Raw genomic sequence first — 22,333 nt, 5'->3', positions numbered from 1 at the left:
GGACAAACAATTGCTTCATCCAAACTGTTGTTTTTACTCGCTTCAAACGCCGTACTCTACTTGGAATTAGAGCCGATCAAGCCTCGGCTCAAAAGACCACGAGGCTGACAGTGACATCAAAGCACTATGGTCTATCCCCTAATTGTCTGCCTAAAATTGATAACAGCAAAGAAAGACAGTGGAACAGTGGCTACCCTCCCCGTGCTCTAACTGAGGCAGTGCTGCAGAGCTAGCCCCACTCTATAGTCTGAGGCTGCATAGAAACATATAAAAATTTATAGAGGTGGACAGATAATAATAATAATAATAATAATAATAATAATAATAATAATGGATTATTATTATTATTATCTGTCCACCTCTATAAATTTTTGTGATTGTGGTTACCCTGTTGGTGTGAGAGAGTTTTAGGTTTAAGGCTATTAGAGATACACTATACACGGATGCACATAATCATGTAATAAAATTAAAATAAAATAAAATGACATGATTTTAGATGTTGACAAAAAAAACGTTTTGGTTTTTACAAGCTATGTGTATTAGTTGATGCATGATAACAATTTTTTGAAATGCAACAGAGTGGCATTTTACCCCCTTTAATCTAAGTTTAAAGTATATCTAATATTCCACTCTCTTGTTATACTGAATGGAAAGTCAATCAGAAAATAGCTCATCCGGCTCATGAGCAATCACAATTGACAGGTTAATATAATAGATGAAGTACAGAAGAATGTTATGTTGCTTCTTGTCATTCGTTGGCTGAATTACACAAACTAATGACATCTAAAATCCACGGAGGTTCACAAACAGTTATATCTGCAAAAACTTAAGTAGCAATTCTTGTAAAAGTGGAAAAAGCACCAGTGAAATTACAAATATGACCATAATCTTGGGAAGTTTCGGTGAAGCCCCATTAGCAGATCATTGTGTACAAACTTCACTAAAATCTAACCAATACTTGAATTGTGGCATTGCAGAAGAGATAATCGAGCTAACAGACCATCGATGGATGCTTCGATATCCCATAAGCCATTCTTTTGGATGAGCTAAATTAACAGGATGGCAAAGTAAGTCAAACCACAGTATTCCTTGTCTATCGGTTTACATTATTGATGTGTCTATATTTATGAAAAAGCTAAAACTAAAGGTTATTTTTTGACGTTACCAAACAGTAAACAAAAATGAACAACCTTGAGCTCTCTGGATAAGTGACACTTGGGAAAAATCTTGAAGCACATGCTTCCTGTATTTTGGCACCATAGTAATAATAATAGCAGGATTTTAATTAATACTGGCAGTTTTACGTCTGCCTAATCAAATTTAGAAATTGGAGAGTATAATAGTCTTATAAAAATGAGTCACTGACACTGATGTTATTGGAACTGTTTTTAAAACCAATTAGTGTGATGGCCTTGCGTCAATAGTTGCTGTTTGGCCTGCTTTCTGCTTCCTCCTTTTTATTTCTGATACAAATCCCTGACTCTGTTTTCGCACTCACAGACTGAATTCACGTGATCAGGAGTCTGTATAAGCTTCTTTTCTCTGACCGTGGTTCTCTCTCCTCCCACCTTGAAGGCTGGTGCCTTTTAGCCACCCAGCAAGATTTACATTTGCTATGATTTGATTGATTTTCAGCTATTCTCCTGGGTGGCCACCTTCATTTGTTCGTTTGGTTTATATTTGTTGAGCTGCTATTAATAAATGCTGACATGGCTGAAATTGCTTCAGCATGGCTCGCCCTTCTTTGTTGTATTCTGAACCGACCAGGCAAAACACTACCAAATTTGCAACAGAAATGAATGAATGAAAAAAAAAAATGCTACAAGAATTCCAAACTAACCTCTACAGCAAATGTTCTGTGCTCTGAAAACTTGGAGCCAGGCTTTGTTTTATAACAGATGAAGCGAGGACAGACCGCAGGGTGGAAAAAGGTAAATCATAGGCTTGGTACGTCTTAGGATAAGTGCATATAGCTGGTTAAAAACCAGGAAAATCTACTTAATGATGACATATGAAGACTTTAATAGCTTTTTGTTATTCATTAGTATCTTGATGAATAACAAATTAAAAACTTTTGCTGCCTCAGGAGTGTTTAAAATCATTACAGCAGGACCACTAGTCCATAGATTCCCTTTTCTATTACATAAATTTTGTTCGATATCATTATCTTGCATGGCCTTGAAATATTATGCCCTTTTGCATTCCCTGATTAAATAATTTAGCATGATTTAACATGGCAATTAATTACCGAGTCAGCGCGACTGACTGTCAGATGGGGGAAAAGGTCAATTTCACCTGCCCATGCAGAGAACTCTGCTTATAGCTGCCTATCGCTCAGCACTGGAGTAAAATGAGGACAGAGTATAGGACAGGAAAATGTATGTTTTATCATCCTGCCTTTCTTTATATAATTCAGGCACTTTGCACATGAGTAGTGATCTCGTGTGATAACACATATATTGTAAAAAAAAAAAAAATCAATTAAATTATTTATCTAGGAAACACGTAAAACTCAAAATCCAACCCTTCACAAATTTTCATCTGGCCCACCTTTTAGTTTATGTACAAGCTAACAACCTTAACCTATATCACAAAGATGCAAATCCAATGCTGAAGATAGACAGTTGTGTAGTACAACAGATGTCTTCGCTGAGCATAAAGAGAGGACCATGTGCATCCATTTCCCAAGAAACAATCTCATATACTTCTATTGTCATTTTGAAACCACATGCCAGCAAAGTTACAGAGCCATGTAGAGAGTATAGAGGCTTCAAAAAGTCACTGCCTAAAAAGAGGCAGGCAGCTACAAAAATGTGATTTTACAAGCCAAATCCCAAAGTGATGGAGCTGTAAAGGCAAGCTTCATAATAGAAAATACAAGCCCATTAGTGGAGGATATTCACACGCAGCTACTGAGCTGTCATGTCGAGGTCTGTGAAAAAGACAATACTACACTTGTAAAAATATGTGCACAAAAAAAGGTTAAATTATTTTGCTTTTATCAGGATGTCTCTTCCTTATTAAGTGACTCACACCAGAATGTAGTTTGTTTGACTAAACAAATGATGGTTAGGCAACATGTGGAAGTTTTAGGGGCTTTCTGTGGAACAATTTATGTATAAGAAAGCTCTACGGGACATAAACAACAATATAATTCAGGATATTTTTTATTATTTTTGATTAAATAAAACCATGTTAGTGCTCTCATTTCCCAGGCTGGTCCTAGTGAAATTGAGTTTGATACCCCTGCTTTACAAACATCAGCATGCTGACTGAAGTATACAACTCAGACAGCTGGGAGGTTGAGTTTTGTTGTAGCTTTGTTTTAACCTTATGTGATGAGACGTTTCCTCAGCACCATCATCATATCGGATCATGATTTATGTCCTCAGAGTTCTTGGTTTAAATCACTAACAGATGATAGCTAAAGCTATGGCCTGTAAAAACTTTATTTATTTTATTTTTTATTCTTTTGTGAAAAGCATCAGGCCTAGCACAGAACCCTGTGGATCTCCATGATCATCTGTGTGTGAGGAAGACTCATTAGTTATATGAACAAATAAGGATTTATTGGATAAGCGTGACTGAAACCAGCACAATGCATTTCCTTTAATGTCTAGTGTCATAGTAGTTATTCTCAAAGCTAATGCCAAGAAAAACAAACTGAATAAAGATCAGCCGTTTCTAAAGCTGCTCTACTTGATCATACATCTGCCAGCTCTGTATGGAGGCTAGGTTTTTTCTTCTTTTCTTACTGGTCAGAGCTCATTAAGTCATTACTACTGATAGTAGGGATACAAGGTTCAAGAGGACTGTGATGAACAGAGCTGTGCTATTCCCTCAGGTCTATTTTTATGTTCTGTTTCTGTTTGCTTTCTCTAAGCCAATCAGCTCCCACTCCTTGTTCTTTAAATCCCGCCTTGAAAATCATCATACATCCCTTCTCTTCCTCTCCATCTCCACCTCATTTGTAATGTCCAAGACGTCTCATTCAAAATCTCCATCAGCCATCTGCTTACTCTGCTCCACCACCAGCTTCAAGGCTCCAGGGGGTCCTGTCACTGTCTCCTACTGTCACTGGACTCTGCTTTATGATGTCACTTCTAATCAGTCTAACTGCCAAAACACTTCAGTTTGCATGGTCCATTTCTGCTTATTGTGCTTGCACTACACTCTGAAACAATTATGACACAATTTTTAATTAACATGTCACAGGCAAGTTTTCAAGTATTTTGGGGGGTTTGTTTAGACTATTTGCACACACACACACACACACACACACAAAATCTGTAGGCAAACAGTTAACTGTTAACTAATGAACATATAATCATTGCTATCACCTGAGTAACATCATGCATTTTTTTAACCTCAGATCAATACAAGTCACGTAGGTAAAAAACATTTAGAGTGAGTGATACCTTTTGTGTTTGTCAGTGGTGAGACTTTTCTTGTTGGCAGTTCCATCTTGTTGCAGAGCCTTTTCTAGTGAAAGTGGTGTGTCCCGTATTTGTAGAGACATCACTAAGGTATCCTGACTGACAGGCAGTGTTTCCTCATCTCCTCCTTGTTGGCCAAGGTGCTGTTTGGCATAGTCAAAACCTTGGACTGGCTGATAGACAAGTTGGGTGAAAATGCAGAGTGACAAAAAGTATAGCTGAAGTGAGAGTGATTTCTTTATCACATACCTCTTGTCAAAAAAACTAACCATTTCAAGCAACACAGAACTATGCTGCCCAGAACGAGTGTTACAAATATCTCAGTATAGCTAAAATACACAGTGAATATTTTGATGTCCAAAGGATTTAGGAAAAAGAAGTGGGGATTACTGCACCGCTGCGCCTTTAAAAAAGATAAGCACAGATTTAACTGAGGCCCTTTTTCATGTTCTTCCAAATTCTTGTCAAATAAATGACTTGCAGTGGGCGGTGACAAAAATGGGATTTGCAGACTTTTACAGAAATACAGCAATAAAGTTATATATTAAAAAATATTTGAGGACAAGCGAGGAAAGGTACAGGCTTCTACCTAACACTTGAAGCCAATATACTAAAAAAAAAAAAAAACAGTAGTAGCCAAAATACTTCAGACCCACTCACTAATACATACACATACGTTAAAATATTTAGGACCGCTCCCATCACGGTGTCATAAATTGTCAGACACACATCACTGCCTCAAAGTAACCCAGACATGGTGCAAAATCACAAAGTGTGACACTGCTGTGAACATTCATCCTCTCTCTGCTGATAGAGCACACACACACACACACACACACACACACACACACACACACACACACACACACACAGAGAGAGAGAGAGAGAGAAACGATTTTCACTGAATCCTGTCTTCTCACTAACTGAAACCCCTCCTGTTGCTGGTTTCAAAAGAGAAAACTCTAACAAGGGTGTGTGATGAAACGAGTTGGCTGGCTGACGCTGAGTAATGTAGAAGAGCTAGCACAAGAGACTCATTTAAATTTTACCTATTTGAAGCTATCTTTGAGCAACTGAGGGTTTTTACATTACTTATTAGAAGGAATCGGATATTCTTTCACTAAAGATTTTTCATAACATTGAGTATTTCATATTTTATAGAATTTAGCTGGTATGGTGGGGTTTTTTACATCATGCAAGACCTGTGTGTACAATTGGCGCTCTGAAAGCAGTGCTGAAGTTGCTTTTGCAGTCTAATACGAAGACTTTATTGCTTTCTCACTAATGAAAGTTCATAAATAAGACAGTGGGATACGCTGAGTTATACTTTGCATCTTCATGTATCTACAGTGATGTATGTCAGTAAACTACTGAGTCCAAAAATGACACTCATGCAGCTGGAGATATTAGGTAATTACAGAAACTCTGAATGGAGCAATAACTAAACCACTTTTCCATTTTCTCTACACAAACTAAGCAATTGTGAGCATACACACAAACAAAAGCGCTCATTCTGCTGGTAAACCATTCTTTGCAAGCCTTAGTCTTTCAGTTTTGTCATGTGGTGACTGCTATACTGTAACAAGTACAGGCAATGCCATTCTTTTATCTACGGAAATCTCATTGTTGCAGGTTTGATAGTCAGAATTCCTGTTGTATCCTTAGTTTCCATCAGCACAGCAGGATTTATTACAATATATAATAGCTGCTGTCTGCCCAAAATCCCATTCAAATCCCACTGCTGGCACAGCTGAGCCTTGAAAATGAAAACACAGATCAGTAATGAGGAGGAATACAGAGAAATAGATACCTGGTGATAATAGCCCACATCTCTCCGGTACGCCATCTAAAAGCCAGAGAAAATGTTTTAAACATTATATGTGTGATTTGGGTTTGTGTTCAGAATTGACTAGGATTCTGCTAATGCGTTAAAAGAGGGCACTGAAACGGGATAACGCAGATACTGTGGAATAAAATACAGAAAACACAAAATCCGAAAGAATAACAAACAAAACATCGCTAACATATCCCAGCATCACTGACCCTGATCACGCAATGACAGATGGCAGACATCACACAATCTGTAGTCTGTAGCTACTAAATAAAGTGACAGACAGTACATCTCTTAATGTTCTATCAGGAAAAAAAAGACCCTGAACTCCAGGTCTTCACGTCTTTGTCTAGCCAAGAATCCAAGCCTTCAAATTAAGACAAGCAGCAAATGGTCACGAAGCCTGAAAATATATTTAAACAATGAATTGATTACCAAAATATAGCTCAGTACATGAATAAGATAAATACCTTAGCTCGAGGGTTAAGGTTACCGATGGCATCCGCTTTGAAGTCATTCTTATTCTTCCTGCACAGCACAGCTGTGATGATGATAATAATGAGTGTTACTACGGAGATCGGGGCCAAAACAGCAGCGATTATCCAAAGGTTATTAGGAGGGTTCTTGACGACAGCTGAAAAAAATTTAAATAAGTTGTTGTTTTATTTTTTGTTGTTTCTTTGTTTTGTTTTTTTGTTTGTTTGTTTTTTACCTGTCATTACTTTATGACATCCAGTAGGCTCTAAATGATAACCATTTGTCCTTTGATTTGCTCATTAAAATATAATGAAGTCCTCAGCATGTTGTATTGACAAAACATGAAGAATCATTCATTACACTGCAGCACTGCATACAGCTCAAGCTGACATACACTGCGCCTCATTCAGCTATTGCAGGCGACAATCCAATGCATAGGAGAATGCTGCATGCCCCCTCCCACACCTGCCACCCACAAACTCTGTCTCACCCTTTTTTCCCCCCTTGTCTCTTCTCTTAGCAGCAAGCTGCACTGTAGCCCAAACAAACAATGTCCCGCTGGGAGCATTTCAGAGAGATTAGACAGCAAAGAGCTTTCTCAACCTTTTCTTCTATGTCTCTCACCACAACACCAGCTTTTCTTTTCCAAACTCGGCATGAATCATGTGTTTTGGTTCACCTGTCTCTGTGTTTGTGTCACTTTTCCTAGCTGTCAAATGCTAGAAGGATGCTTTGCTTACGTTCTGCTTGCACCTGGACAAAGTAGCCCAGGGTGAGCGCCATAGTCTGAGAATCCACTGTGTTCAGGACCTTGGCAGCTGATGTGCCCAATAAAGGAATGCCATTGTGTTGGACATAGTAGGTCATCTCGGCCGGATTCTTCAACCCTGAGATCCGGCGGATGCTCACCATCTGATTGGGTATGAAAAGGGATGTGTGTGTGTGTGTGAACTGCTGTACAATCAGCATAAACCTATTCAACGGCTATTACAATGTCTTATGCACCAACTTTAATTTCACAAAATACAACAAAAATAAAATCATGCATTTAGGAGAGTTTCTTAAGATGAAAAACTGTATGAAAAAAGAAAGGACTTGTTGGGTAAAATATTCAACCTCTGACTTGTTTTGATGAGCAATTACCACATGATGAGCAGAGAAGCTACCTAATTATCAGGGGTTGACCACAAATAATCGTGCAAGCATGTGCAGAAGTGCGTATCAAAGTGTATCAAATATTCATACTGTTGGGAGAAAAAAGCCCACGAAACAAATTTGACTAATCTGACTTCTGACATGCCAAGGCAGTCAGGCAAAACATCAGAATAAGAATCTTAGATGACTGGCATTCCCTACAGGCTGCAGTGCCAGTTTCTTACCTGGACAGTGTAGCTGCCTACAGTCGTTGCTCGTCTAAAACGAGTGCCCTGCTGGCCCGCCAACACAAACAACTCTGCCAGGCGCTGTTCCATTAGACTGGCGAAGCTTTGGTACTGTCCCTCCAGGCTGGCATTATCCACATCCTGGATCACTGCAAATGTAGTTGAAATAAAGAGGATGGCCAGATTGTTGTGAAGAGAAAAAAAATACATGGTTGGCAAGGGCAGAAAGGAGTACAAGAGAAAAGACAGAGGCACAGTTGGAAATGTGTGTGTCTGTGTGTGTGCGGGTTGTAATATAGTGTAGCTTGCTTCGGAATTCAATTCAGCTTTCATTATTGGCATGACCATACTTAGTTAAAGTGCTGCCAAAGCACTGTTAATTCTGATATGAACTTATGAGACATTCAGAACCTTATTATAAATAGGAAAAAGCAGAAAAGCTATAATTCTGGTTGGATCTCATCTTCAGTGTGGGGCTGACTTTCAACTATTCAAAGTGTCACTGGAGTAGGTGTAGAGCAACAGATTGTGATCTGAAAGACTCGTTCAGTTTGACAACTTAGAGATATACAACAACCAATGAGCCACAACATTAAAACCCCTGACAGCTGTCGCAAATACTATTGACCGTCTCATTATAATGAAATGTTCTGCTCGGACAACCAGGGTTCTGCTCCCTCCCTCCAAGCAGAACATTACACCCTTGCACGCTGATATACTTGATCAGGAAAGGCTTTAGAAAATCAACAATATGTGCATTGTCAAAGCCTCCAAACTCTCCTAAATCCCAATCAGATAGAGCGTCTGCAGAACGTACTGGAATTACCCCAATTAATGGATGCCCCACCCACAGCAACCCACAGAGCACAAAGGATCTGTTGCTAAACACCATACATGGCATGCCCACATCCCAACAGATACAGTAACAGCTGTTTTAGCACTATAGTGAAAATCTGCACAACATTAAGCAGGTTGTTTTAATTGTGAGGCTGATCAGTGTATTGCTCCTCAGCCAATTTAGTCATTTAAAAACACCCACATTGAAAACATTTACTAGGACTCATTTTGTACTTTATTTCTCCTCTGGAATGAGACAGTTCATCAGTTCATTTCTTAAAGTTCCCAATGAATATTTTCAAAACTGTAGAAGTAGAATGTTCCAGGATGTCGTTGGAGGACTGGGAATTGGTTGCATTTGAATACTGGTCATAAGTAAATGGCGACTCATAAGTAAATAATCCACTCACAAAGCAAGAGCAAAGCTCTGATTTTAACAGTCAGTAAGCAATGATATCCCTACCTGTAACAACCCAGAAGTCTCTGGTTGCTATTGAAGTGTTCAGATTGTGATATTCCATTGCTGTAATGACAACAAAAAAGTTGAAAGCAAAGTTAATACCAATATACGATTTCCACACAGTAGTGTAGCCTACATTTGCCTTTGCACGCTGAGATTTTACAATGAATGCTCAGTTGCACAATTGTATATGACCTGAATATAATCAACAATGCAAAAAAAGCTCAACATATATTGATGCAAGTGTGAATGTATCATTTTGGTGGTGTTAATTTGAGCCGAACATACCAACACTTTTGAAACCTTTCAAGAAAAATGTACAGTAAGCCGTTGAAGGTTTGGCACATTTTGTGTGTTGATATCTCACTTTAAAGCCTCATTATCACTGATAGTCAGACAAATACAGAAGCAAGGGAAGCTTTAAGCAGTCTGAGCTCTGGTTGTCTCTGTGTTCTCTTACATCTATTTCCTGCCTGATTAAGCTGTTGTGCTAGAGACTGGTGCAGTGTTTTGGGGAATGCTGTATCAGTGGTCTGTGAAAGCACACTCACAGAACTGTACACTCAGGCATGACAGGAGAGACGGGTGGGGGAGAAGGGTGAGAGGAATAGTAAGGGCTTTAGCAACAATAATGGATAGGGCTGAAAGGCTGTCAGCAAAATCAGTTCAGCGCTGTCTATAAGCTTCAGTCATTTGAACTATTAATCAGCAAGGTTTAGCAAGCTTTTGCGTGAACCCCTGCTGTTTTCTGATGAGAACGTTGAAAATCCCAAATGCTCTCCAGCAAAAGCTATTATTAATTTTCTCTACTTTGTACCTTCACATGTTGAAAAGTTAAATGATCTAGTCTAAAATGGTAACATTTCCAAATAGCTTCAGTCATTACATTTGAGAGAGGTTGTCGCAAATCAGGGGGTGTAAAAGAGCTGAGCTCAGCAGTCCAGACTGCACGTTGGAACGTATGAGATCGCGGGCCTTTGCTGTCAGAGCAGAGCCTAAGGTGGCATGAGAATCCCCCACAGTTAATTATTTACTGCAATAATTGGCTTTGAAGTGAGGAGGCAGCCGCTGCTGGCATATGCTTGCACCTCCTGTGAGCAGTGTAATATCACTAACTGTGAGGCTACAAAACAAACAAAATCACTGTTACACACTTCTGTCTTTAACCCCACTGTCTCTCTGGCATTTTCCTCCATGTCAGTATCTGCTCCCTCTGTCTCTTCTTTTTACCGAGATTGCCTTCCTCTCTTTCTGTGCTCAGCAACTGAAACAATATGCCTGTAGGCAACTTGATTTTCTAACTTAATTCAGGCTCAACACAAAGTGGTTTTTAGTTTAATGCTCACTACTGGAAATCCTATCTATCTTGATTTCAACAATGTGAAACCCAAGACTGCTATCTATCCTCAGAGGCACTTAGGTCAGATCCCAGATTTGTCAGATTGGAAGACGCAAACCAAATGTAAAATATTTAATCTTAGATTGTTTTCTTTCTTCTGCACAGGACACACCAGGCTACGAGCAGGGAAACTGCTCTTTCTAGACAGGCACGTAGATGCTTTTGAAACATAAGATCTTCATTTAGTATTTTTAACTGTTAGAGGTAGTACCCCATTTTGTTTTGTCTCAGCAGCACAACCTTTGGACCATCTTACTTCTTAAAATTCAGTTTTAGAGGCTTTTCTCCTTCCCAGTACATAGGAAGTACTATCTTGATTAGGCTAACATGAGTGCAACACTGTTCACACTCTAGATATTATATATAGCTTTATTGAGCTCATATGGGATGGAGAAAATGCAACTATCTTTGACTCATGACTCCGAAATCTCATATATTTTGATAACAATTTCCTTTAACTTGTTACTAAACTTAAACCATACAGAAAATTGATGTGGACTGAAAATATAGAGGCTATAAAAGGATTCAAAGAAATAAGAAAATCCACAAGAAAAGATGAGGATTCATTACAGTCACTGGCATGCTATTAAATTACTTCCTATTGGTGATGTGAATGGAAAACATTATTACCACTATTTGACAAACATTAACACTCAGTTCTGAATCTTTCTAAGATCCAAACAAGTTGAGTCTAAAGGTTAGAAAATCTGTTTGGTCTCTTCTCACAATGTCCTTAGCAACAACAGAACATGAAGAAGACTAAAAGTTAAAACTAAGACTGAACTCAGGCAGAGGTTATTGCAAGGAAGCCTATAGTCCTATATAAAGTATCAGCTCTGGTGTGATCCTGACCATGACCATGTCCAAGTCCAATGATTAACAATTTCTCAAACTGACCACAGTCTAGAAATATTCAAGCACTGAACCTGGTTAGAAACTTTTGCAATCAAGCTGGGAGTCTTGTTTCTGCTTGAATAGAAAGCTAACCGGAGGTGCAGTTTCAACACATCAGCCTCTTTAAATCCACAGCTTGTCCCGTGGCTTCCTCTGTATTCCTGAAGTCTGCTTGACCCAGTGAGTCTTTAAATAGAATCTCTCCAGACCTGTTTGAGCTATATAACAGGTTTGCTTACACTGGATTACATAATGCAAGACACTAAGGCCCATTTTGCACATATAATGTTTAAGATAATAATGCTACTGGTAAAGCATGAGCAGGACATCACTGCTCTCAGTGTCTGCACAGGATGCCTTCAGGTTAGGAAACACACCTTTTGTATGAACTTGTAATGAGCAAAACGTAACTCCGACAAGGACGAGAGAAAAAACTGAAAAAGTGCCTCGCTGTATGACTGCTGAATACGAAAGATCATTTCCTCTTCCATGCATTTGGCTATTATCTGCAGGGGTTTCAAGCAAAATGTGTGATGTAATATGACAGGTTGACTTCAGGGTACATGATAGATTATATCTAGCTGTTGCTGACTTGCTTCTTCTGGTTAACACATTCTGAAGGTCCCATTGCTTTTGTTTACACAAACTGCAGCGCATCAAGGAAGCACAAATCCAGAAGCCATTATGTGAAGTGTTGCTGATGATAGACATAGACTGAAGCACAAAAAATCTCCAGGCGATTTCTGGGTAAAATCCTGTTTGTGTGTGCGTGTGTGTATCAGAGTAGTTCTGTTGCTGAACCTTTATTGTACATTTATGTGAACCGGGTCAAGCAAAACAACACAATCCCTCCTTTAGGGATTAATAACGTACCATAAAAATAAGTCTCATTATATTGCATGCATCTGAGGTCCATGTCGACCATATCTCCATCCACTGAGCAGTTACACAAGGGATAGTAACAGGCTGCCATAGGACGCTACTGGGATTGCTGTTTAGACTCCTGCTGATTCCCTGTCACTCTTTATTTTATTCCAAGTACAATGCTAACACAGATGGATGCTGACTATGCCCTCAAAGGAGGCTGAGATGAAAGGCAGAGGCTTAGTTGTGTCTTTTCATCAACTTTCTTTAAATGACTCAAATGTAAAATTGTGATTGTAATAGCATAAGAACAGTCAAAAACATCCAATTACTGAAAAACTGGATGTCAGTCAGGCTTAGCAAAGAAATTTATGACTTTTGCCAATGCCTAGAGAAGCTTTTTGAGTCCATGTGAATGCAAAAAGCTCAGAATGCATTAAATTAACTAGGGCATGATTTCTAGCATAGTTAATCAATACTAAAGTTTCAGTGTCCAAACAACTAGAGCCAAACATGAAAGCCCTGTGAGACACAACCTGAAACATCTGGAATCTCTTTTGTATTTAGAGAACAAATCATTCCCAGGAGAACTCAAGAACTACCTCTGATGCTTGTTCTTGTAGGGCCTGTTGCATTACTCTTGCCTAACACTCACTTAAGAATGCAAATTGCAACTTACGCTCAGCAACGATAAGTGGCGGATAGAAGAGGAAGTAGCCCACTAGTTCAGCTGACAGCTGACCAAGTAGATTTGAGGCAGCAGTGCCATTAAGAAAGCCAGTCCCATTCTTTAGAGTGTAGACCAGTGACACAGCAGGGGATCCTGCTGCCTGAGAGACACTCAGCATCTAGGAAAAACACAAAAGTCGAGGTCAGAAAAAGAACAAGGCATAGAGAAGTGTGGGTAATATGAGCAAAATGCTTAGGATTATACTGTATACTGTAATCTGCAAATTCTAAGAAATATTTTTCTAAATGACAGGGGAGGCACGGAAACAGTAACTGTCTTTAATGATAAATATCATCAAGAATCTCGACAGCAGAGAAATATGTATGTATAAATAAAAGAATTCAAAAATACAGTAGCTTTATCCATGCATAAACGGCAAATTAGTTTTAATATAGGGTGCACTTTAATGTGGCAGCACATTAAAATTAATATAACCAATGCCTCTCCCGCATAATTAAGTAGTTCTTGAAAAAAAGGCACAGCCTAATATGCTTAGGGACAATTTTGCTCAAACTGCACACAGTTTGCAGCCTTTTGTGGCTGCCACATCACATAAACCACATGGTGATACTGAAGTGTAACAGGGGACAAAATTAAGTTATTTATCATCAATATCTATCCTGACAGCATGCGGAACGCCTACGCAATTCCAGGACCAGAACACAAAGGTTCCCCCGCAGTACCTGAACAGAGAGTCTGCTGTTAGCGTTAAGCACTTTGGCCTGCGCTTCGGAAAAAACCTTCTCAAGCCTCTGTTCCATCATTTGAGAGAAGCGACAGGACCGAGGATCATCACCTACTCCCACAAACTGTAGCACTGCAACATAAAAACAACACAAACTGACAAACTGCATTCTGAAAATCAAAGAATTCTTCAAAAGCCTGTAAGAGTGTGTTTTGCTATCTTTGACAGTATATAACTATATTAGGAACATTTAGAATTTGACTTATTTGTGCTTATTTTATAAGTACCTACATGCCATATTGCCATTTCTGTCTCTGATGTGGTATCACAGAATTTCTTTTCACACTTCATACCCTTCCAGTGCACAGTCAAAGAAGGAACATATAACGGCAAGTCTCAAGCAGACTTATTTTTTTCTTTTCAACCTGACTGAGCACTGGCTGACCTGTTTTCAGCTGGAAGCCTGTGGCTGGGCTGGGTCTCCATAATGCAACTGGGAGGGGCAGGGCTGTTACCATGGGGAGGTACTGCCGCAGGTCTGCAATCAGCTTATCACGGCCATAGGATGCCAAGCCTTCCATCACTACAGACGGAGGGTAAACTATATCCCCTCCAGTCACGTGATAAGCCACTGTCATGTTGGGAGAACCAAATACAGTCTCCACCTAAGAAAGAAAAAGAAAAAGAGAGTTGGATGTCTTTGAGAAGCCATATTGCTTACATTTTACCATTAATTACAAAATGATTACCTCTACAAATCCATGATTAAAGAAGGTATTTTCAACATGTCTTCTCTGATGTGCTAAGTGTTATGAAAAAGTTTTGAGCCATACCTAGAGCCCAACTAGAGCAAAAGTTCTCCAGGCTTTCAAAATTTATTCAGACATTTTAGTCCAGTCATTATATCTAATAATTTTCAGAGGATTTCTTTTTTACTTAACACATACCTATGAATCATCCAAGAATAAAAAAGTGACCTAAACCATTGGATGAACCAGTGTTCTGTCTAGAAAACGACAACTTGGCAAAGAACCTATTTTAAATTGTGTCTCTAACCACAGCCTGTCACACACACACACACACACACAAAAACACAAATTGTTCTAGTTTCCTAATACAAATCTATAAAAACTACCAAATATTACATAGTTTGACAGGAATAAAATTCTGTTTTTGCACCAACAGAGTGATTTCCAAAGAGCTGCTAGCCAAAAACTCAACATATCTCAGCAGTGTCTACTTAAAATGTTGAGGAAACTGGACAAGTAGATGAAAAAAGAAGTGGCAGGCCAGTGAGCATATCTATATCAATATCAGAAAGTTATGTACTTAAGGAAAAGGCAAAAATCCAGATCTGTCACAGGACCTGAGAGATGCATCTGGCCCATCTATTTGATTCATCTACTGTTTGCCAAAGCCTGATTAGAAATGACCTCACTGGAAGGGTGACAGTCATTCATTCTTAATGAAGAAAAATGATCCCTTCTACACTTTTAATGAAACTTAAACATACAGTATATTAAGATAAAATAAATTCTGATTTCTGAAGAAGAAGAAAGCAAATATGCTAACCCACTAAATGTAGTCATAAAAAATACATAAAAATACATTACAAAATGAAAAATATCCAATGCCAAAAAAACAATATAAAAAGCAAAATAAAATTGTAGAGAGAAAAAAATCATCCAAACAATAAATTACAGGCTAGGAATAAAATGAATGAATGAATGTCTGCGTTTAGAACCTCCTTAAAGGTCTGAGTGGTTCCTTTCACATTCCTAAATCAGAATAAAAGATACTTTATTATAAGATGATGCAAATCACCATAAAGCTGTTATATGCAGCACTGCATACCAGTTTGCATCATTACCCACAATGCAACCACAAAAAGTAAAGTGACATCTCAAGTGGGCCTTTCAGATAGCCACTGCTTTTTGCCTTTTTATTCATCTTATTACAGAATGAAAATCACTTGCAGACAACGACTAGATGTCCAAGTCACTGGTGTGCTGCTTGTGGAGAAAAATATAATCAGAGGAATTTTGTTTCTAAAGGTCTCAAAGAACAACAATTTCTGTGTGTTGTATAGGGCCATTAACACATGTAGAATAAAGTTGTTCAAACATGGTGATTCATATGTTATGTCTGCTGACTTACTAGTAAGACAACTGAATAGAATAGCTTGTTAATGTCATCAGCCACACCTTTTACTTCTCCTGCTATAACAAATTGAAATTTCTACTGTAAAAAAAAAACTAGAACGGTTTTTAAATTTATTTTAATGAATCTTACCATATAGTAAAAATCACTCAAATAGAAATTGCATACATGCTATGAAATCGTTCACAGTAAATCGGAAGATGCACTTGTTATCCAAGTCACTAATGAGAGCATCAGGAAGAGGAGGGAGTGATCGTGGAATACAGATATGTGGTGAGAACCATGAGGGCCTGAGGGGCTGCTGAGAAGAGAGACATGAGCGAGACTGTTAAATAGGTGAGTTTGGGACAAAGACGCTTATGTTCCTGCACCTCTAACACAAGAGGACTGGAATCAATACGTTCACGGATATAAATGCAAAATCTGTGTGTTTGGGAAATTGTGTCTCATTACAGAATAAAATTTATACAGTATGTGTTTGTCAGTTAGAGTTTGACTTCTTCGTGAACTCTGAGTACAGTGAAAGTGGAAAAGGGAATGATGGCAGATCTAGCGTGCGTGTATGAGAGGTGAAACCATTCAAATCCGTTATCTAAACCCATCTGAAAGCCTGTGCTGACAAGGAGATCCACTAGCCGAAACACTGAGAGCCTAGTCTCTGTAGCTGAGAGTCACCACTCTGCTTCCTCACAATTCAGCCTTGTTATGAGCTCTGTGAAAAGAGCCCTTTATTATCACTTCATCCTCTTGGGCTTCACCCATGTGAAGGTGTTATTAAGAGATTGCATTTCGAACACACACACACACTAACTCAGTCTCAAAGAGTGTGACAGACTGCAGCAGACCGAACAGATCCCACTATTGGCATTCAAAAACTCTCAAGTTGTGGCAGAATCCTAACTCCATGAAAGACACGGAAATAGTTCACTATTATTTTTTTAATGGTCTTAGTCCTGAGGTTCAGTTCATTTAGTCTATTTCTTGTGATCTTTTTAGCATCAGCTCAGCACATCACTCTCCTCCCAACCATTTATAACCTATAATTAAACACAGAAGCAATTTCCCCAGCCAACAGCTTGCCTCTCATTGGATGAGAAAGAAGTGCTACTAAAAGGAAACCAGGCAATGCTGAAATGGGTGACAGGAGTGCACTGAAGCAAGACACCTTCAGAGACTACAGAGAGCGAACATGTGAGAGCACTGACCTTCACATCGCCAGGACAAATACACAAGGCTCCCTCTCAAATATTTGATACTTCCAGATTGAGAAATACAACACAATAAGGCATTTCATTGAGCTACGCATACACAAACACACACACACACACACACACACACACACACACACAGGTGCAGTTTACATTTCCTGGAGCAATGACTGTGACTGTGACAGTGCTATGAAGACAGATTTCTCTGTATTTACTTCCAGACCTCAAAAGACTGTTTTTATAACAAAATATATTGTTTGCATGTGCTTTATTCGTATATTCATATGTTTACCATCTTACTGACATCATCACAAGAGCAAGTCTTTGGTAGATCCTCACAAGTAAACATTTCTGTTCCTCGCTTGGTGTTTTTCTCACGCTTAAGTCACATTGAGTGAAGGTATTGGAGGCTTACTGCAAGGACAAGGTGGCTTTTGGCAGTGCAGGGACTATGACTGGTTCACAGCTAACCTATCCACACACAAAAAGATGATTGTGTGAAATATGGATGGGTTCTGCAGACACTCAGGTTGTGTCTTGTAAATATCTACAGCACCGATACAGTCCTAACATGCATCTTATTTTAATCCTGGTACACTTAGTCAAATATGTGACATCACTCTGTGCCTTCTGGGACACATTCAGTCAACCTAATTTCTATATTAGTCTTCATTTCTTTTCACACAGCCTACATGAGGGTCCTCGGTATGAGTGTGTAACACATGCTTATAAACCTCTGGTTTTCTGGAGAGTGCACAACCGGAAAACAATTCTTCAGTGTTAAAAATGTATTTATTTATTCAGTTATTGTCTAAGCTGAATAGTTTTTTAGGGTTCTTGAGGGTTCGAGCTATTTTTTTTTAAACCAAACCTCTGAAAAAGGGAATTTGACTCACATGAGCTCATGGCAAGCTCATAAGACATTAAAACCGTGTCAATGAAACAATCACAAGGTATCCACACCCTAGAAGATACCCGACTTTATCTTCTGTTCTTCTCTAAATAGGACTGTAATTTCCAGAAAAATAAATATTGTTTTTCTATTATTGTTAAACTGGTTGTTAAACTAGAGAAGAGAGACCATAAACGCATAATGAAAGCGTAACTTAAGTTGCAATTCAAGAGAAGCTGTAAAAAAAATACATTTGTTCAACCATATTTGAAGAAATCAAGTTATGTTATCCATCTATAAACATGAAAAAGATGTAGTTGTAGCACAATAAGCAATAACTGGTGAAAGTCTGACCTGTGCTTGGGCAGAGGTATCATTGAGAGCTTTCCTGAGGCCTTGACTTAGTCCCCTTCGCAGGTTTTGCCTCTGAATGCTGTCTAGCCTGTTTCTCCTCACATAGATGGAAACAACTAAGAGACAGACAAAAAGGACAAGACAGGACAGGCAACAGACAAAACAAGTCAGAGCAATAAATTAAAAAAAAACATATCGTTATATTATTTTTCTCTAGGACTTCTCCAAAAAGTACTGTTTACCTGTTTTCACCCACATTCTCTCAGTGATGTTGCACTGCTGTGGTGGAGTCTCTGTGGTAGTGGTGAAAGGTGAGATGAAGACAGCCGTGACCCCCCTGGGAGGGCTCGTTCTTAGGACAGGCGGTGTGAATGTTCTCCTGTTGGACTGAGTCCTGACGGTTGTGGTTTTCCCGGTCGCGAACGTAGTCTGTGGTGTGGTAGTGGTGGTTGACTGCGTAGTGACTCTTAGGGAAGGCGTGGTAGTGGTGGAGTTTTTCGTTTTTGTGGTTGAAGCCGTAGTGGTGGAAAGCTTAACAGAGGCTGTCGTGGTGTCTTGTCGAGGGGTCAGAGGTGATACCTGAGTTGTCCTCTCGGTAGGCCCAGCAGAATGGGTAATTCTGACTGATTGAGAGGGGCTTAAACTAGCCTCTTTTTCTTTGGGGAAAGTGAGTCCAACTGTTTTGGAAGTTCCAGCGGTTAATTCATCCGTCTCTGCTTCTGTAAGAACAAATGTCTCAGTCACTACCGGTGAGCGATTAGAATCTAATAATGAGATCAAACTTGGTGATGATGATGGAAATGAAGATTGCTCAAGATTTAGAGAGACGGCTAACGATGCAGTGCCTTCATCCATGGTTGCTTTTCTTGTGGTGGGTCTTATGTATGAGAATGAAGATGGCGATGAAAATGATGATGATGATGATGATGATGATGATGATGATGATGGGTAAGAAGGGAAGGATGAAATCAGGTCAGCTGGGAAGGTTGATGCCTTCAGGATGGAATCAGTTGTCTTACTCTTGCTGTCAGTATCAGAGATACTATGCACAGGGCTATTTGAAAGTGTGACAGCAGAATCAAATGCAGATTCAAGAGAGGGAACAGCTGTCAGCGAGGGGCTGTTCCTGGTCTTATATATCAATTCAACATGAGCAGCTTGGGAAAATGCTGCAGAATCAGTAGTTATATGAGACAGGGGCAAAAAAACATCTTGCTCTACATTAAAAGCCACAGATGACCTAAAATTAGCTGGGGACAAGCTCCATTCCTTATAGTCGGAAGTTGCAAAAGATGGATAGTCACCAGTTGGATGAGCTGGATATGGATCACTGGCAACAGCTGTTGAATCAGCAGAATTCAGCATGTACGCATTACGCTCTTGTCCATCTTCCAGCTTTGGATTTTGAAATGAGGGACCAACTGTTGGTAAATTAGATTTTACCCTATCAAAGGTTATAGATGTGCTTTCTAATTTAAAGCCACTGCTTTCAAGAGCCATAGGCTTGGTGGTTTTCCAGTCTGTATATGGTGCCATTAGTTTTGTGCCCAAGCTGAAAATAGCACTCCATGTCTCCATGCTGTTTTGTCCATCACTGGAGGAAGTAGTTACAGCAGGGGAAACATCTGAGGGCATGTTCGTTTCTCTGTCCAGGTGAAAATTAGATTTATTGCTATTCACACTACTGATTGGTCCCTGAGAGTGAGAAAAAGAGTTTGTTGTTTGTGTTAAGGTCATTTCGGACGGTTCATTATGACCCACCAATGTCACATTGTCTCTGTGAAAAACTCTCATAAGAGGTTCATCTGTTACTGGTAAAAAGGGGATTTCAGTAGAGATTTTTCCAGAACCTGCAGACCCTTTAGTCAGCATGAAAAAATCTGTTTTAGTCCCGAGAGATGGGAAGCGTGTTGCGAACACTGATGGAGTTTCTTTCTTGTAAAACACAGCATCACTGATCAGAGAAGATTCATTGTTTCCATTGAATACAGGAGAACCTTGCAATACTTTACTATTTTCTGCTCTTGTGTGGATCTCAGTCATGCCCTCTGATTTTATATGAGCAGAGGTTTCATCAGAGGACACCACTGTCTCTTCAGATTTTTTAGAAGTTAAACTAAGTGTATACAATTTATGGAAAAAATCAGGCAAAGGCCTTGTTTGAAGAGGTCTTTCTGAGGGAATTATTTGCGGTGATGAAACAGATTTGGGTTGGTTTGCAAAATATATCGCACTTCTGGAAGATAGCTCATCTATATTATTATAGTTCGGGTTGTACGTAGGCTGATTGAGGTGTGAATGGCTTCTGGTTTTATAAATTATGTCATTTGCAGATCCTGAAAGAGATTCTATCTTATTGCTAGAAAATAAAGTTTTTGAGGTTGTGTAATCTATGTACAAGTGAGTTATGCCCTTGGAAGACCCAGTTACAGATTCCTGAATATTTCTGGGTCTCAAATTGAACAAATCTGACTCCAGTGCAGACGATGTTGTTCCTGTTCTGGTGCTCAAACTGGGGATAGAACGAATAGTGGAATCAGGTTTCAGCTGTGTGAGTGAAAGTGAGTTATTCAGGTGAGCATGAGTGGAAACAGATCTGAGCTCTGCTGCCGTTATCTCTCCCTGGTTGTAAATTACATCAGTGGCAGGGACTCTGGGACTGCTGTGACCCGCTGCGATCAGTAAATCACCAGGATTAGATACATGCTCTGAGGACATCATGCCAGAGTGGCTACCTGTTAGCTTGGTGATTGCAGCTTCAGAGAGCGTCACTTTACCTGGTGGAGTCTCCAAGGAAACTGTAAAAAATGATTCACCTGGTGTGATCGCCATTACTGGTGACACAGTGGGAGTCCCAACATGCGAGCTGAGTGATGACATGACGGCATGACCTTCATGAATAAAAGTGTGACTTTCTCCTGCTGTCTTAACTTCCTCTTCCATGTATGCCGTTTGGTTTAGAAGCCACTGTGTGATATGACTAGAAATTGAGTAGCCTTTAGGATGGGCAGACAGCAGTGCTGATGTGGGATTTTGTGAAGCTCCCTGCTGCCTTTGAACAGTTTGACTCTCCAGTTTAGAGGGAAATGAGGCGTTCATTTCAAGATTATTGGCGGGTACAAAGTTCATACCTGGATTTTGCATTTGAGTAGGTCTGTACAAAATTTTTAAAAGATTTTGACTATAGTTAGGAGTAGAGTATAGTGTATATGTGCTGGTTGCTGGTGTCTGGATTTCTTTGGGTGTTGCAATTCTAGTGTATAATTCACTCACTGGGTAGATTCTGTCCACTGATGAATGTGTTGTTACTTTATTGCCTTTATCAATGCTGGTTTCACTTGAAGAGTGTGGCCGTTTGCTTGTTTTGCTTTGTCTCTCCTGTCTTACAGATTGCAGGTCAGCAAGTGACTGAGTGGTGGACTGCGGGAATGTTAAACTGTCTGACCAACCCTGAGACCTTGCTGATAACGCTGCTGTTTCTGTCTGAAGGGCTTTGTCTATCCACTCAGTGGAAGGTGACAGGAAAAATGAGGGCACGGAGGATGAAAGCACAGACAGTGTGGATGGAGATGGAGAAGACATTATTGGTGTCAACTCTGTTGATGATGGAAACAATGATACAATGTTGTTTCCGTTTGTGAAGGATACACGTGACAGCCTGGATACAGTGTAACCAGCAGTCTGAGGCGGTGTTGCGTGTTTTTGAGACATGCTAAAAGTCAAA

The 22,333-nt window shown here is 39.5% G+C and overlaps 1 protein-coding gene across 4 annotated transcripts in view; it reads right to left on the bottom strand.

The window, feature by feature from the left end:
* kiaa1549lb (KIAA1549-like b) overlaps positions 1 to 22,333 on the bottom strand; it is a 58,815-nt gene that overhangs the window by 9,474 nt on the left and 27,008 nt on the right. For 2 of the 4 annotated variants that reach the window (XM_076882509.1, XM_076882515.1), the window contains exons 1-11: positions 18,852 to 22,315; positions 18,610 to 18,725; positions 14,441 to 14,660; positions 13,994 to 14,127; positions 13,260 to 13,428; positions 9,427 to 9,486; positions 8,124 to 8,275; positions 7,485 to 7,656; positions 6,738 to 6,901; positions 6,247 to 6,282; positions 4,419 to 4,609 (exon numbers count right to left, since the gene is read on the bottom strand). In XM_076882509.1, the coding sequence (XP_076738624.1) occupies positions 4,419 to 4,609; positions 6,247 to 6,282; positions 6,738 to 6,901; positions 7,485 to 7,656; positions 8,124 to 8,275; positions 9,427 to 9,486; positions 13,260 to 13,428; positions 13,994 to 14,127; positions 14,441 to 14,660; positions 18,610 to 18,725; positions 18,852 to 22,191 (4,754 nt within the window). In that variant the 5' untranslated portion in view covers positions 22,192 to 22,315. Of the gene's footprint in view, positions 1 to 4,418; positions 4,610 to 6,246; positions 6,283 to 6,737; positions 6,902 to 7,484; positions 7,657 to 8,123; positions 8,276 to 9,426; positions 9,487 to 13,259; positions 13,429 to 13,993; positions 14,128 to 14,440; positions 14,661 to 18,609; positions 18,726 to 18,851; positions 22,317 to 22,333 lie in introns of those variants that run through there. The other 2 variants (XM_024802151.2, XM_076882522.1) reach the window with 2 other exon arrangements.

This window comes from Maylandia zebra, linkage group LG1, assembly GCF_041146795.1.
Source record: "Maylandia zebra isolate NMK-2024a linkage group LG1, Mzebra_GT3a, whole genome shotgun sequence".
Taxonomy (NCBI): domain Eukaryota; kingdom Metazoa; phylum Chordata; class Actinopteri; order Cichliformes; family Cichlidae; genus Maylandia; species Maylandia zebra.
Note: the sequence above shows the minus strand (reverse complement) of the source record. Positions and strands in the feature narration are given on the sequence as shown.